Source organism: Pan paniscus, chromosome 4 (assembly GCF_029289425.2).
Source record: "Pan paniscus chromosome 4, NHGRI_mPanPan1-v2.0_pri, whole genome shotgun sequence".
Classification (NCBI taxonomy): domain Eukaryota; kingdom Metazoa; phylum Chordata; class Mammalia; order Primates; family Hominidae; genus Pan; species Pan paniscus.
The window spans coordinates 52,986,639-53,003,583 of record NC_073253.2 but is presented as its reverse complement, the minus strand read 5'-3'; the positions used below and the strand labels follow the sequence as shown (position 1 = coordinate 53,003,583).

Below are 16,945 nucleotides of genomic sequence, written 5' to 3'. Positions count from 1 at the left end.
TTTTTGGTAGAGATGGGGTTTTGCCATGTTTCCCAGGCTGGTCTCGAACTCCTGAGCTCAAGCAATCCACCCTCCTTGGCTTCCCAAAGTGTTGGGATTACAGGTGTGAGCCACTGCTGGGCCTATGTTTTAGCAGAATTCAGGCTTGTCTCCTCCTCCTAGTCTGGTGGTCTCTCATTAGCTTTACAAAGGTGGTTGAGTTTTGGAGAAGGGCTATTATCATTTAAACTATAAATGGCTGGGGGCAGTGGCTCACCCCTGTAATCCCAGTACTTTGGGAGGCCGAGGCAGGCGGATCACTTGAGGTCAGGAGTTTGAGACAAGCCTGGCCAACATGGTGAAACTCCATCTCTAGTTAAAATACAAAAATTAGATGGGCGTGGTGGCAGGCGCCTGTAATCCCAGCTATATGAGAGGCTGAGGCAGGAGAAACGCTTGAATCCGGGAGGCAGAGGTTGCAGTGAGCTAAGATCACGCCACTACACTACAGCCTGGGCAACAGAGCAAAACTCTGTCTCAAAAATAAATAAATAAATAAATAAGTAAACAAATACATACATAAAATAAAAAAAATAGAGTATTAACTAAATGTCTTCCAAAGTTAGCTTGGCCAAAGCCCAGCAATAATTAAGGCAGCTTGAAGGCTAAAGGCAAGAGGGGGTGGTGGCTAGATCAGATCTCCCCTACTGCCACAGTTTTCTCACTGATATAAGTTTTGCAAAGGCAGTTTCAATATTTGTGTCCAAAACCTACTTTATTTACAAAAAAAGGCCATGAGCCAGACTTGCCCATGAGCCCAGACTTAGCCAATCCCTTGCTCTCCTCAGGTAAAAAATCTTATAATTAGGGCAGTGTGACATCACCATAAAAGATTATTCATTTCCTCTGGATTTCAGTAATGACTGCCAGTCCCACTATATTTCACTTGTATTCTTCTCTGCAGTATTCCTCAGCTATTTCAAATCTTCTCCACAAATATACCAACTCAGTCACAACAGGTAATTTGATCTTTTATTTCAAGGAGAAAATAGGAGGCAGTCAATCAGAATTTCCTTAATGTCTTACCAACAAACCTACAAACACATTTGCTTCCACTTATCCTTTTTCCTTCTTCACTCCTGTTATCATAGAAACATGATTCCTTTTTTTTTTTTTTTTTTTGAGATGGAGTCGCTCTGTTGCCCAGGCTGGTGTGCAGTGGCACGATCTTGGCTCACTGCAACCTCTGCCTCCCGGGTTCAAGCGATTCTCCTGTGTCAGCCTCCCGAGTAGCTGGGACTACAGGTGCCCGCCACCATGCCCGGCTAATTTTTGTATTTTTAGTAGAGATGGGGTTTCACCATATTGGCCAGGCTGGTCTTGAGATTCCTCCCCATTTTTAATGTCAATCCCCCTACTTGTGTTCAGATTCCCTTCAGCACTGTCAGAAATCTCACCCTATAGATTATCTTCTGGGTATCTATAACCTCTGTCCCCACTGGCTCATTCCCAACAGCACTACAAGTGCAAGTCTTTTTCATCTTAACACCGCTTCCCTAAGACAAAAAAAACAAAGAGCATTTTCACCCTACATTCTCCCTAATCTTTCCTCCTCTTCAAATCCAAACTTTGGCTATCTCTAATTCCTTATCTCCCACGTATTTCTCAACTAATTGCAATCTTATTTTTATTGCACTACTGTAAATCACACTACTCTTCCAATATTACCAATATGCTCCTCATCTGATTTAATCTGTCAGTAGCATTCAACACAATTGATTACTCCCATCCTCTTTAAAGCAATCTTTTACAGGCTTCCACTGTATCATATATTCCTGATTTTCCTCTTTCTCTCCTTGGCTACATCTTTTCATCACCTTTAGCAGACTTTGCTTTCATTTTTCTGTCCTATTTATCTTTGTCTTCACGGTCTTGTTCTATGTACTCCTTTCAACTGCCACTTGTATGTTATGGGTTAAGTATCCCTTATCCAAAGTAACTGGGACCAGAAATGTTTCAGAGTTCAGATTTTTTTTTTTTTTTTTTGGTTTGGAAGGTTTGCATTATACTTACAAGGTTGAGCATTACAAATCTAGAACTCAAAAAATTTCAAATTTTGAACTTCTGGATTAGGGACACTCAATACATAGTGAGGCACAAATCTGTATATTCAGTGTAGATCTCACTCCTGAATTCTGGGTATGTATAGATCGATTCCTGGATTATCTTCATTTGGATTTCCTGTAAATCCCTCAAACTCAACAAATCGAAAATTGAACTCATCATTCCAACCCTTCCCCATCTTACTAAATAACAAAATAACAATATAATCCACCCAATTGCCAAGCCAGAGAACCTGGGGGTCATTCATATAAATATATATATATATATATATGTATATATTTTTTTTTTTTAAATAATGGCTTTGTCAAGATACAATTCACATTATCATACACCTTGGAACCCATATGAAGTGTCACTAGTGATGCTGCAAGTGGTACCAAGAAGCAGAGAAAAGTCATGACATTATAAAAAGAGGCTGAATTGCTTGACATGTACCATAGACTGAAGTGTGCAGCTGTGGTTGCCCACCATTTCAAGATAAATGAGTCCAGCATAAGAACCATTATGAAAAAAGAAAATTTGTGATGCTGTCACTGCAGCTACGCCAGCAGGTGTGAAAACCTTGTATGTTTTGTGAAATACCTTTGACCTCTTACTGAAAATCCATCTTTCATGTGGGTGCAGGATTGTTAACAGAAAGGCATATCTATATGTAGACTCTAATACGACTTTTAAAAAGCAAAGTCAGTATAGTCATTATATGACAATGTGAAGCCAAAGGAAGGTGAAGGATCTAAAGCTGGAGAATTGAATGCCAGATAAAAATGGTTTGATAATTTTTGGAAAGTTTTGGCTTAAAAAAAGTCAAGATAATAGGATGAGAAGCTTCTGCCCACCAAAAGGCAGCAGATGAGTTTCCAGATACCATTAAGAAAATCATCGAGGACAAAGGATATCTGCCTGAACAAGTTTTAAATGCAGACAAAAATGCCCTATTCTGAAAAAAAAAAAAAAAAAAAAAAGCCACAAAGGACTCTTATGACATGGACCCTTCAATGATATGGGCTCTGAAACTAAAGCAAATAGTGGAAGAAGGTTCAGTACTGTAATAGAAACATTTTTAGAGAAATACAGCAGAACACACAAAAATTACGATGTATTTCCATAGTTATACCAAGTGTGCCTGCCTCTCCTTCCAAATCTTACACCTTTTGCTACCCTAGAGACAGCAAGGTCAACTCCTCCTCTTCCTGCTCCTTCTCCTCAGCCTACTCAATGTGAAGATGATGAGGATAAAGACCTTTATGATGATCCACTTCCACTGACTTAGTAGTAAATATATTTCTCTTCCTCATGATTTTCTTAATAACATTTTCTTTTCTCTAGCTTACTTTATTGTAACAATGCAGTATATAGGCCGGGCATGGTGGCTCACGCCTGTAATCCCAACACTTTGAGAGGCCGAGGCGGGTGGATCAACTGAGGTCAGGAGTTCCAGACCAGCCTGGCCAACATGGCGAAACCCTGTCTCTACTAAAAATACAAAAATTAGCCAGGCATGGTGACACACGCCTGTAGTCCCAGATACTCGGGAGGCTGAGGCAGGAGAATCACTTGAACTCAGCAGGCGGAGGTTGCAGTGAGCTGAGATTGCGCCACTGGCCACTGCACTCCAGCATGGGTGACAGAGCGAGACTCCGTCTAGAAAAAAAAATAATAATAATAAAAGAATACAGTATGTATTACATATAACATACAAAGTTGTGTTAATTGACTGTTTATGTAATCCAGAAGGCTACCAATTAACACTAGGCTATTAGTAGTTAAGCTTTTGGGGTAATCAAAAATTATACATAGATTTTCAACTGTGATGGGGGTCAGCTTCCCTAACCTCCACACTATTCAAGGGTTACCTGTATTATCATAAATCAAATTAATGTCATCAACGGGTACATTTCTTGATTATCCAGTTCCACTGGTGTGGTGTTTTTCTTTTTTACTTACCAATATCACATTGCCTTAACTAGTATAACTTTATAGCAAGTCTTGATATCTGATAGTGAAGTCTTCCAACTTCACTCTTTTGTTTCAAGAGTGCCCTGCTGTTTTGCATTTCCATATGAACATTAGAATTAGCTAGTCAATTTTCAAAAAAAGAAATCTTCTAAGAGTCTGATAGAAAATGCATTGATTCTATAGATCAGTTTGGGTAGAACTGATATTTTTATCACACTGAACCTTTTAATTCTTGAACATGGAATACCCCACATTTATTTAGGTCTTAATTTCTCTCAATAATGTTCTAAAGTTCTCTGTGTATTCGGAATAGTCTTGTATATTTTTAATTAAATATATTACTAGGTATATGATGATTTTTGATGCTATGGTAAACAATGTTGGTTTTGAAATTTCATTTTATAATCGCTTGTGTTTGGAATTCAGAAATATAATTTACCTTGTATCCAGCAAATTTGCTAAATTTACTTATATTAATTCTAATAATTTGGCTATAGATTCTTTTGAATTTTCTATGTTCATAATCATGTCTTCTGTGAATGACAGTTTAAATGCTTCCTGTCCAGTTCCTATCCCTTTTATTTCCTTTGCTTTATTGCACTGACTAGGACATTCAGTACAATGTTGAACAGAGGAAATAATGGGGATAATGCAAAGGGAAAGCTTTCAACATTTTACCACCAAATAAAATGGTTGCTTTAGTTTATTAAAAAAATAGATACTTTGTATCAAATTAAGGAATTTCTCCTCTATTCCTAGTATGCAGAGAATTTTATTTTTACATAGTTTTTTAATTATACTTTTAAGTTCTAGGGTTCATGTGCACAACGTGCGGGTTTGTTACATAGGTATATATGTGCCATGTTGGTTTGCTGCACCCATTAACTCATCATTTACATTAGGTATTTCTCCTAATGCTATCCCTCCCCCTACTCCCCACCCCATGACAGTCCCCGGTGTGTGATGTTCCCCTCCCTGTGTCCAAGTGTTCTCATTGTTCAACTCCCACCTATGAGTGAGAACATGCTGTGTTTGGTTTTCTGTCCTTGTGATAGTTTGCTGAGAATGATGGCTTCCAGCTTCATCCATGTCCCTGCAAAGGACATGAACTCATCTTTTTATGGCTGCATAGTATTCCATGGTATATATGTGCCACATTTTCTTAATCCAGTCTATCATTCATGGACATCTGGGTTGGATCCAAGTTTTTGCTATTGTGAATAGTGCCGCAATAAACATATGTGTGCATGGGTCTTTACAGTAGAATGTTTTATAATCCTTTGGGTATATACCCAGTAATGGGATGGCTGGGTCAAATGGTATTTCTAGTTCTAGATTCTTGAGGAATCGCCACACTGACTTCCACACTGGTTGAACTAGCTTACTCTTCCACCAACAGTGTAAAAGCGTTCCTATTTCTCCACATACTCTCCAGCATCTGTTGTGTCCTGACTTTTTAATAATCGCCATCCTAACTGGTGTGAGATGGTATCGCACTGTGGTTTTGATTTGCATTTCTCTGATGACGAGTGATGACGAGATTTTTTCATGTGTCTGTTGGCTGCATAAATGTCTTCTTTGAGAAGTGTCTGTTCATATGCTTTGCCTACTTTTTGATGGGGTTTTTTTTTCTTGTAAATTTGTTTAAGTTCTTTGTAGACTCTGGATATTAGCCCTTTGTCAGATGGGTAGATTGCAAAAATTTTCTCCCATTCTGTAGGTTGCATGTTCACTTAATGGTAGTTTCTTTTGCTGTGCAGAAGCTCTTTAGTTTAATTAGATCCCACTTGTCAATTTTGACTTTTGTTGCCATTGCTTTTGGTGTTTTAGACATGAAGTCCTTGCCCATACCTATGTCCTGAATGGTATTGCCTAGGTTTTCTTCTGGGGTTTTTGTGGTTTTAGGTCTAACATTTAAGTCTTTAATCCATCTTGAATTAATTTTTGTATAAGGTGTAAGGAAGGGATCCAGTTTCAGCTTTCTACATATGGCTAGCCAGTTTTCCCAGCACCATTTATTAAATAGGGAATCCTTTCCCCATTTCTTGTTTTTGTCAGGTTTGTCAAAGATTGGATGGTTGTAGATGTGTGGTGTTATTTCTGAGGCCTCTGTTCTGTTCCACAGGTCTATATATCTGTTTTGGTACCGGTACCATGCTGTTTTTGTTACTGTAGCCTGGTAGTATAGTTTGAAGTCAGGTAGCGTGATGCCTCCAGCTTTGTTCTTTTGGCTTAGGATTGTCTTGGTAATGCGGGCTCTTTTTTGGTTTCATATGAACTTTAAAGTAGTTTTTTCCAATTCTGTGAAGAAAGTTATTGGTAGCTTAATGGGGATGGTATTCAATCTATAAATTACCTTGGGCAGTATGGCCATTTTCACGATATTGATTCTTCCTATCCATAAGCATGGAATGTTCTTCCATTTGTTTGTGTCCTCTTTCATTTCATTGAGCAGTGGTTTGTAGTTCTCCTTGAAGAGGTCCTTCACATCCCTTGTAAGTTGGACTTCTAGGTATTTCATTCTCTTTGTAGCAATTGAGAATGTAGTTTACTCATGATTTGGGTCTCTGTTTGTCTGTTATTGGTATATAGGAATGCTTGTGATTTTTGCATGTTGATTTTGTATCCTGAGACTTTGCTGAAGTTGCTTATCAGCTTAAAGAGATTTTGGGCTGAGACAATGGGGTTTTCTAGATATAGAATCATGTCATCTGCAAACAGGGAGAACTTGACTTCCTCTTTTCCTAATTGAATACCCTTTATCTCTTTCTCTTGCCTGATTGCCCTGGCCAGAACTTCCAACGCTATGTTAAATAGGAGTGGTGAGAGAGGGGGCATCCCTGTCTTGTGCCAGTTTTCAAAGGGAATGCTTCCAGTTTTTGCCCATTCAGTATGATATTGGCTGTGGGTTTGTCATAAATAGCCCTTATTATTTTGAGATACATTCTATCAATACCTAGTTTATTGAGAGTTTTTGGCATGAAGGGCTGTTGCATTTTGTCAAAGGCCTTTTCTGCATCTATTGAGATAATCATGTGGTTTTTGTCATTGGTTCTGTTTATGTGATGGATTACGTGTATTGATTTGTGTATGTTGAAACAGCCTTGCATCCCAGGGATGAAGCCCACTTGATCATGGTGGATAAGCTTTTTGATGTGCTGCTGAATTCAGTATGCCAGTATTTTATTGAGGATTTTTGGATCGATGTTCATTTGGGATATTGGTGTAAATTTCTCTTTTTTTGTTGTGTCTCTGCCAGGCTTTGTTATCAGGATGATGCTGGCCTCATAAAATGAGTTAGGGAGGATTCCTTCTTTTTCTATTGACTGGAATAGTTTCAGAAAGAATGGTACCAGCTCCTCTTTGTACCTCTGGTAGAATTTGGTTGTGAATCCGTCTGGTCCTGGACTTTTTTTGGTTGGTAGGCTATTAATTACTGCCTCTATTTCAGAACCTGTTATTGGTCTATTCAGAGATTCAACTTCTTCCTGGTTTAGTCTTGGGAGGGTGTGTGTGTCCAGGAATTTATCCATTTCTTCTAGATTTTCTAGCTTATTTGCATAGAGGTGTTTATAGTATTCTCTGATGGTAGTTTGTATTTCTGTGGGATTGGTGGTGATATTCCCTGTATCATTTTTTAATTGCGTCTATTTGATTCTCCTCTCTTTTCTTCCTCATTAGTCTTGCTAGCAGTCTATCGGTTTTGTGGATCTTTTCAAAAAACCTGCTCCTGGATTCATTGATTTTTTGAAGGGTTTTTGGTGACTCTACTTCCTTCAGTTCTACTCTGATCTTAGTTATTTCTTGCCTTCTGCTAACTTTTGAATTTGTTTGCTCTTGCTTCTCTAGTTCTTTTAATTGGGATATTAGGGTGTCGATTTTAGATCTTTCCTGCTTTCTCTTCTGGGCATTTAGTGCTATAAATTTCCCACTACACACTGCTTTAAATGTGTCTCAGAGATTCTGGTACATTGTGTCCTTGTTCTGATTGGTTTCAAAGAACATCTTTATTTCTGCCTTCATTTCGTTATGTACCCAGTAGTTATTCAGGAGCAGGTTGTTCAGTTCCCACGCAGTTGTGCGGTTTTGAGTTAGTTTCTTAATCCTGAGTTCTAATTTGATTGCACTGGGGTCTGAGAGAGTTTGTTGTGATTTGTGTTCTTTTACATTTGCTGAGGAGTCCTTTACTTCCAACTATGTGGTCAATTCTGGAATAAGTGTGATGTGGTGCTGGGAAGAATGTATATTCTGTTGATTTGGGGTGGAGAGTTCTGTAGATGTCTATTAGGTCTGCTTAGTTCAGAGCTGACTTCAAGTCCTGGATATCCTTGTTAACCTTCGGTCTCATTGATCTGTCTAATGTTGAGAGTGGGGTGTTAAAGTCTCCCATTATTATTGTGTGGGAGTCTAAGTCTCCTTGTAGGTCTGTATGGACTTGCTTATGAATCTAGGTGCTCCTCTATTGGGTGCATATATATTTAGGATAGCTAGCTCTTCTTGTTGTGATCCCTTTACCATTATGTAATGGCCTTCTTTGTCTCTTTTGATCTTTGTTGTTTTAAAGTCTGTTTTATCAGAGACCAGGATTGCAACCCCTGCTTTTTTTTTGCTTTCTATTTGCTTGGTAGATCTTCCTCCATACTTTTATTTTGAGCCTATGTGTGTCAGTATGCAGAGAATTTTTAAAAATGAGGATGGGCACAGTGGCTCATGCTTGTAATCCCAACACTTTTAGAGGCCAATGTGGGAGGATCATTTGAGGCCAGATTTTGACACCAGCCTGGGCAAGACAGAGAGACACTGTCTCTACAAAAAGTTAAAAAATTAGCCGGAGATGGTGGTGCACACCTGTAGCCTTCACTACTTTGGAGCCTGAGCTGAGAGGATCCCTTGAGCCCAGGAGTTTGAGGTTATAGTGAGTTATAATTGCGCCACTGCACTCTAGCTTGGGCAACAGGGCAAGACTCTTGTCTCTTAAAAAAAAAAAAAAAAAAAAGGATATTGACTTTTATTTCAAAATGTTCGTATCTATTGAGATGACTAATATGTAGTTTTCCCCCTTCATTCTATTAACATGATGAATTACATTAGTTGATTTATAGATGTTAAAACAACCTTGTTTTTGTCCACTCATGATATATTATTCTTTTTGTATGTTGCTAGATTCTACATATTAATAGTTGATTTAGGATTTTTGTTATTTATATTTGTAAGAGACACTGGCTTGTAATTTTCCATATAATGTCCTTGTAAATTTTGAAATCATGGATATGCTGGCCCCATAAAAAAAGTTTACAAAAGTTCCTTTTTTTCCTCTTGAAGCATTTGTATAAGATTGGTATTATCTCTTTTTTAAGTGTTTAGAATAATTTACTCGTAAAGGCATCTAGGCCTGGAGATGTCAGTCTTCTTCTATTGTCTGTTTTTCCTCCTAAGCTCATTTGTTGGTAAGCTTGGAAGTTTCTGTTTTGAGTGCTAGAAATTATATAGAAAAAAATGGGAGAGATTCTGCGTTATGTTATCCTCCTCTAGAGAAGATCCAATCTCTCTTTTGCAGGTAGGAGAGGGAAGATCATATCAATTCAAACATAAAGCTTGTGTGCTATCGTAGAGTTCTGTAATAATTTTCTACTGATGCAGTAAGGAATTACCACATACTTAGTAATTTATAACACAAATTTATTATCTGTAATAAATCTGTTCTACAAGTTAAAATTCTCACATAGGTCTCAATGGATTATAATCAAGGTGTTGACAGGCTGCATTCCTTTTTGGAGGCTCTAGGAGAGAATACTTTCTCCATCTTCCAGAGACCACCCACATTTCTTGGCTTGTGATCCCCTTAATCCATCTTCAAAGCTAGCAATTTTACATTTCTCTGGCCATTCTCCCAGTCAAATTTACCCCACCTCCTTCTGCCTCCCACTTCCATTTTTTAAGATTCTTATGATTACATTGGGCCCACTAGGATAATTCAGTATTATCTCCCTGTCTTGAGGTCAGGTGATTGGCAACCTTAATTCCCCTTTGTATGTTCTAGAGATTAGCACATAGACATCTGGGAGCAGGACATGATGCTGCCTACCACAGGCTCCATCTACCTCCTATTTGTACCCATTATTAGAGTATACCCCTCTAGGTGCCCTAAGAGCCTGGGTGTTTTCCTAGGCCCCCTTCTACTTAGCAAGTACTGCACTGCAATTCTTCTCTCCGGTACCATGTGACTGGGGAAAATTGCTGTTCTTCAAATGTCTTCTGCTTCATTTCTTAAGTCTATGGTCTCACATAGCTTGGTCAGCGAATATCTCAAAGAAAAAACCAGTGCAAGATGTTAGGCTGATTTCTCTGCATCTCTCTTCTTTCTGTGATCTTGACCCTTTAATTTCTGGCTCTCTTGGCAGCCCACATTCCAATTTCTGTCTCTCTAGCTTTATGAAATTGACTAAAGTCCCACTCATTTATCTGCCTCTTAGAAGCTATCCAATGCCTGTCTTCTCAGTCTCTTGCCTTACTTTAATGACAAATGTCCAAAGAGAAAAAGAGTGTGTGGAAAGTTGAATGCATTTCTGTAAGTGTTCCCCTCTCTAGGATCTGATTCTCAATTCCTAGATTTCTTGGCAGCTTTATAAAACCCTCAACTAGATGCCTGTTTATGCTTTATCTAGCTTTTCTCAATGGAGGTGCTGGTTTGGCTACAAGATATTCCATTATAGTCAGAAGTGAAAGCTCATGACATTCATTTAATTGTTAAAATATACTCTCATTTTCAATGACATGTATTTTAAATAAATATACTTTATTATAAAAATAAATCTGAAATAATAGGACTATTCTTTTCTAATGTAGCAATGTCAAAAAAACACATCTATTTAGTTTGAATTATTAGAAGTGTATTAAATTTGCATTTATATACACAACACTGTTTTGTTTTGCTCACTAGAATCATAATATACTTCATGATTTTATTACTTTTTAATATGTGGCCAGTTACATACATTGTTAGTCATCCCTAAAGCATTTACTCAGCAGTTACTGTACATAGCACTGAATTTAGTAATGTATAAGACATAGTACTTTCTTTGGGGAAGTAACAATCTAGAACAACAAATAAGACAAACAAGTATGAAAATGATATTATAAAGTAGTATGAGAATGTATTGAAATAGGAATACAAAAAATAGTGCTATAAAGTAAAATAATGGTTAATATGTACTCCAGAAGCTGAAATCACTAAACTGCATGATAGAACTAAAAGGGACCTTAGACACCATCTAGTCTGACACTTTAATTTTATAGCTGAAGAGACCTTTGCTAACAAATTAAATGACTTATCTAAAGCAACAAATCTCATAAGTGGCAGAATGGAAATAGAACTCTGGCATCTACAGTCTTGGCTCAATGTAATTGTAAAAAAAGGTGTGACCTTAGGAGAAGGGAAGAGTTGCAAGGGAAAGGGACTTGAGGTAGGGAATACAACAGATTCAAAACATGATCAATTTAGTTGCAGCAAAGCATTTGTGTTGAAAACTGGTAGAACATAGGATTGAAGGAACAAGGGCTGAAGTCATGGAGAACTTGGAATGCCAGGCTGAGTTCAGACAATGGGAATCCCTAGAGGGTTTGGGTAGCGACATGATGAAACTGCTTTATAATAAGATTAATTCTGGGGTAGAACTTAGTGTAGAAAATGTAGAAGGTAAGGCAGTGATTTTAGTAGTCCAGATGTGCAGTAAAGGCAAGGTAAATAGAAAAGAGAGGTATGAGAGAGTTTGAAGAAAGGATTGCTAAGATTTTATGACTAAATTTAATGAGATGTGATCATGTTCAGTTGGGACCATGTTAAGTTTGAAGGGATGACACTACATTTAAGTATAGAGGTACTGTAGAAAAGTAGAGACATATCAAAGTAGAGCTCAGAGAAAAGATTAGCACTCGGAATGTAAATTTGACCAAATGTCATACAAACTACTATCCATTGCTTGCCTTTACTAAGCTACAGTATTAACAGCTTTCTCCTTCAAGTTTTTAGATCAATCAAAGATAAATCCAATTTTCTACTTTAGACTACTAGATCATAGTATTTTTCACAAAGGGATAATAATATTAGCTAATAGTTTTTGAGCATTTACTATATGCTATGTACTGTACTAGGTACTTTACATATTTTGGCTCATTTAATCCTCACAACCATACTATAATCATTATTCCCATTTACAGATGAGAAAGACACACAGAGGTTTGGACATTTGCCCAATGTAATACAGCTGTCAGCAGCACAACCAGGATATGAACTCAAGCAGTCTAGCTCTTCTTAACCACTGTACTGCTTTCACATCTAACATATATGACATCTCAGCAAATAATCATACTAAAATGGTTTAGGATTAAATTCTCCTTTATCCTACAAAGCAATCTGCAAATGTTTTAATGTACTTACTTGTAATGTATTTGTATCCCATACTTTCAGAGTTTTATCAAATGAGCTTGATGTGAACATGCCAGTGTCATGAGGATACCACTGTACAGTCTCCACACTGTATCTGTGAACATCAGGATGATCTCTACAAAACAGCAATCAAAATTTACATTAACTGACTTATGTGAGTTTCAAAACTGGTATATATTAAGAACAAGTAGTAGTCTGAGGTAGGATGATATGAATGGCCAAACCGAGATCACATGCCTGTGTCCTAGCTGTGTAGAAGGCGAGAAAGAATGTCCAGGCATCTCTAGATTCAGGCTCCCACTGTGTGATGTACAGACATGCCTCCTACTAAAGGTCACAATGTGAAAGATTCTCTGTTTTTGTACTATATACAGCCTGGAGGGATCAGCCAACTACACTGGACTTCTTTCATCTTGAAAGAGTGATTTGGTCTTACTGGAAGAGACAGCTGTTTTGGTTTTGGATTTGCTTTTCCAAAGTCTCATTCTATTAGCACTACTATTCTTAGAATTATTGAATGCCTCATACACCTCCATGGTATTCCATACAATATTGCTTCTTATCAAGGAACTTATTCTATGACCAAAGAATGCAACTGGTGTAGGCCCATGAGATTCACATCTTATGTAACCCATCATCCATAAAAACATAACATGTTGAAGACTCTATGACGTCAGCTACAATACACCACCTTGTGAGGGTGGTATGCTGTCCTGAAGGATGTAGTATATGCTCTGAACCAGTGACCAACATAGTGTGTTACCTAACTGAATCTTGATTCAAACAAACTGGCTTTTAAGAGAGATTTATGAGACGAAGAGGGAAATTTGAACACAGACTGGATATTTAATATAGATAATTTTTGTGTATTTAAGATAGTGGTACTGTAGTTATGCCCATAAAGTCTTTATCTTTTAGAGATATAAATAATTATGAATAAACCATAGGTTGTTCGAGATTTGCTTCAACATAATTATGAGGGTGGATGGGTGGGAGGTAGAGATGAAACAAGATTGGTTATGATGGTTGGTGAAGCTGGGTGATTGATACACAGGTCATTATACAACTCTCCAATCTTGTATATGTTTGAAATTTCCCATAGAAAACAAAAGTTAACAGAAGACTTCTGCAACCCTATGCAGATACAACCATGATGCTTTTGGATTCCTTAAGATGAAGGTTTGGGACCTTAAAACATTTGTGGTGCTATCTGAAAGAATGAGAACACAAAGAAGGAAAGTCTTAAGTGCCAGCTCTGGCATTAAAACAGCTGCAAAAATACAAGAACTATAGTGCTTACTCATATTTCCTTTTTTTCTCTGTAAATATTCATCTATTTTAACTAATTTTCTCTTTCCTCTCTTACCTTTATTATTTTTATAGGTTAACTATATAATTGAGTCCACAAATTGTATAATACTGATATAGGATAAATTAAACTAGTGGAAAAATGAACATGACCTTGAAATGGAGCCAGGTGTGGTAACTAAATCAACTTAGGATCATCACCCTTTGGGGAAGAGGATGATCACCTTTTTGGCTGTATAGTGAAGATTTGCATTAGGTTAGGCTGGAACATTTTTTTAAAAAACGGTAAGTATGGGAAGAAAGGTGTATACGCATGCTGGACAGCCAAATGGGTGGATTGTAGGGAACATGTGCCTTTTTTTCTTGGCTGATGGGCATTCAAACTCCTATTTAGAGGGAATGCCCTTTGTTTTATTGAAAATAAGAGCTCTACCTCTTCTTACAGAAAGCAAGGGACTCTAGACATTCTCTTTTCCTAGGAGAGTTAGCCATTATTCAAAGCTGAGGAGTTGAGAGTCTGTGTTGGTGACATATAGCAAAACCCAAACTAATGTTCCTGTGGTGTGACCCTGACTGTGTTCTCTATCCTGACTTCTTTTGTTTTCTGCTCATTTTCTAAGTCTGATTCTCCCATCTTCCTGACAGTTGAGATACTAAATATTCTTCCAATAAATTTTGCTTAAGATAAGCAGATTGATTTCCTTTTGCTCCTAAGAATATTGACTTCTACAGAGATTTTTCCAGTGATACTACTTTTAAATGAAACACATTTTTAATGTAGTGATAACAAATAAAAGCTCACTTATATTTTAAGTTTAAATTTTAAAATAGGATAAAATATTTTATTATGTTACTATATATGTTCTGTTATTTTCATTTATATTTAATAAGAATTTTGGTAGAGGAAAGGAATCTTTTTAGTGCTCAAGGACAAACACATTAAGTATACTAATAGTAAGCATCAGAAAATAGTCTAAGTCACATTAACTTAATAATAGTCTTTATTGAAATTATTTTTAAATTGGATTGTAAATCCTTCAGATGTATAAAATGCTATTATAACTCATTTTGTAAAGATGCATACTATATGTCCATTTTCAAATTCAAAGTCACACTTTTAAATATAGAGTCTGAATCCAAGAATAAAATCATAGTAAAACAAGACTGACACATTACGCATTTACTTTATGTCACAAACCAAAACAAAGCAAATCACAGTCCCTCATGGACTATTATGTAGCACATAGAATAGGTGAAAATACTATTTTGCTATGTAACAAAATAAATTTAATGTTAAAATGTTAGCTAGGATAAAAATAAGATAAAAATGAACTTAATTAATTAACATGACTTTTTTTGTTATTGAGGGTGGGAAGAGAGTATAAATGGCCTAAGTCTCTAAGTTCTAGAGTATTTGAGGCGATATCTTGTTTTGTACTAAGTATTCCTGTAAGTACACTGCTTTTCACTTATGCAGTGGTTTCAGTTTTCAACACGCTTTTAAAAAGATAGTATTTCATTTAATTCTCATAGAAACGTATAAGAACCACAGGGCATGTATACTGATTTCTAAAATAAAATAATGTGAAGCTGAGATTAAATTATTTTCCCAAATTTGTATTTCTAATGCAAAGCACCAGAGCCAACAAACAATAGCAAATCTCCTCATAAATATTCCATAGCATATATTCTAATGCTTTGGGAAGAGCTGTAATAGATAGTTGATGTTAATGTTTACAAAGTTTTCCCTCTTGAAAGCATTTTCTCAGTGCCCATTCTCCCTGTTAATTCAAAGGTCTGCTCATTATCAGATTGAATATAGGTGAAGAGAAAGGATTAAATGACCACAATGGAAAAATTACAATGTCACAAAACATTTTATTAGAGACTTAAAAAAAATTATCACAAGATTGGTAAGCCAGTAGAGAACAGTCAGAGAAGACAAGTATTACAGATGTATGTTTTTAAGTTAGGCATCTTTGAGTAAGTAGAGAGACAAGAGAGGGGTGAGTGGGTATATATGTGTACGTGTGTGTTTGGTGAGGGAATACCAATATGTTTAGTATATCTAAACCTTTTTCTTCCATTAGTATCAGGTGAAAATCTAATTTGTGTTTATAATTAGCTGAAGGACTATAAATGAATCTTACACTAAGTGGTACTAAAAACTCTAATTAGTTACTGAGATGTGCTATGTAGGTAAAGAAAAAGAAGGACATAATCACAAGTTTTTTTAAAATAAAATCCTAATGAAAATTGATACTGAAGTTGCTTTGGGGAAGACACATGTTAAAAAACTATACCTGAATGTCAGTTACTATTTTCAAGAAAGTGTCAAGGAACAGCCATGCAAATATGTTATGTGAACCATTCCCTTGACCCATTCACTTGACTGCAATTTTCATGTTTTGCATTCGATGCAAAAAATACTCAACTATTTACAAATTCATAAATTTTTACATTTTAAATACATACCTGCCAATGGAACACACTGCTTTACATGTGTAATAAGATTGTCTGCTGGAGTTCTCGAGGTCATAAAGTACAATCACACCATCTGAACCACCTGATAACATGCTGATAATAAAAAAGTTCACATTAATTTATCATTTTATTTATTATTTAGTCCATTTATTTATGATTGCAAATTTCTAAAAACTGATTTGCAAACACTCAAATGTATTAAGGATACATTAATTTATAATAAGTTAATCCTCAACACAGACTTCATAAACTAAAATTTCTTAATATTTAATACAAGAATGAATATAAAAAAATTCATTCTGTGATCATTTCAAGTTTACTTCCATAACTTCAAAAAGAAAGGGTGACAGAAACAAGACGGCAAAAGAGATTTCTTAAGAAAGTAAAATATTACAAAGTTATTTTAAATGTCCTAATTATGACTATGCTAAATAAAAAAGGAATTGGACAAACCAACTATTACTGACACTTGCTATTTGGCTCTGGGCAAGTTATACCACCTGTCTAAGACTCAACATTTGTAAAGGAGGGGGACATTTTTACCTGAATCACAGTGTTGATAATAAAAGTGCAAAATTCTTTTTATAGTACCTGGCAAAAAATAGGGGCTCAATAAATGTTAGATTCCTTCCTTCTCTTATGAATGCA

At 36.4% G+C, this 16,945-nt stretch overlaps 1 protein-coding gene and 1 long non-coding RNA gene across 5 annotated transcripts in view; one reads left to right on the top strand and one right to left on the bottom strand.

Annotated features, from left to right (window-relative positions):
- The window catches only part of ERCC8 (ERCC excision repair 8, CSA ubiquitin ligase complex subunit), a 71,656-nt gene that overhangs the window by 32,336 nt on the left and 22,375 nt on the right, over positions 1 to 16,945 (bottom strand). For 3 of the 4 annotated variants that reach the window (XM_003827408.6, XM_008952761.3, XM_063604446.1), the window contains 2 exons: positions 16,289 to 16,390; positions 12,497 to 12,620 (listed from right to left, as the gene is read on the bottom strand). In XM_003827408.6, the coding sequence (XP_003827456.1) occupies positions 12,497 to 12,620; positions 16,289 to 16,390 (226 nt within the window). Of the gene's footprint in view, positions 1 to 1,065; positions 3,745 to 12,496; positions 12,623 to 16,288; positions 16,391 to 16,945 lie in introns of those variants that run through there. The other variant, XM_063604445.1, reaches the window with a different exon arrangement.
- On the top strand, positions 11,320 to 13,804 carry LOC130541515 (uncharacterized). Its single transcript, XR_008955572.2, has 3 exons — positions 11,320 to 11,799; positions 12,527 to 12,659; positions 13,608 to 13,804. It is a non-coding gene; the product is annotated as an uncharacterized LOC130541515 (long non-coding RNA).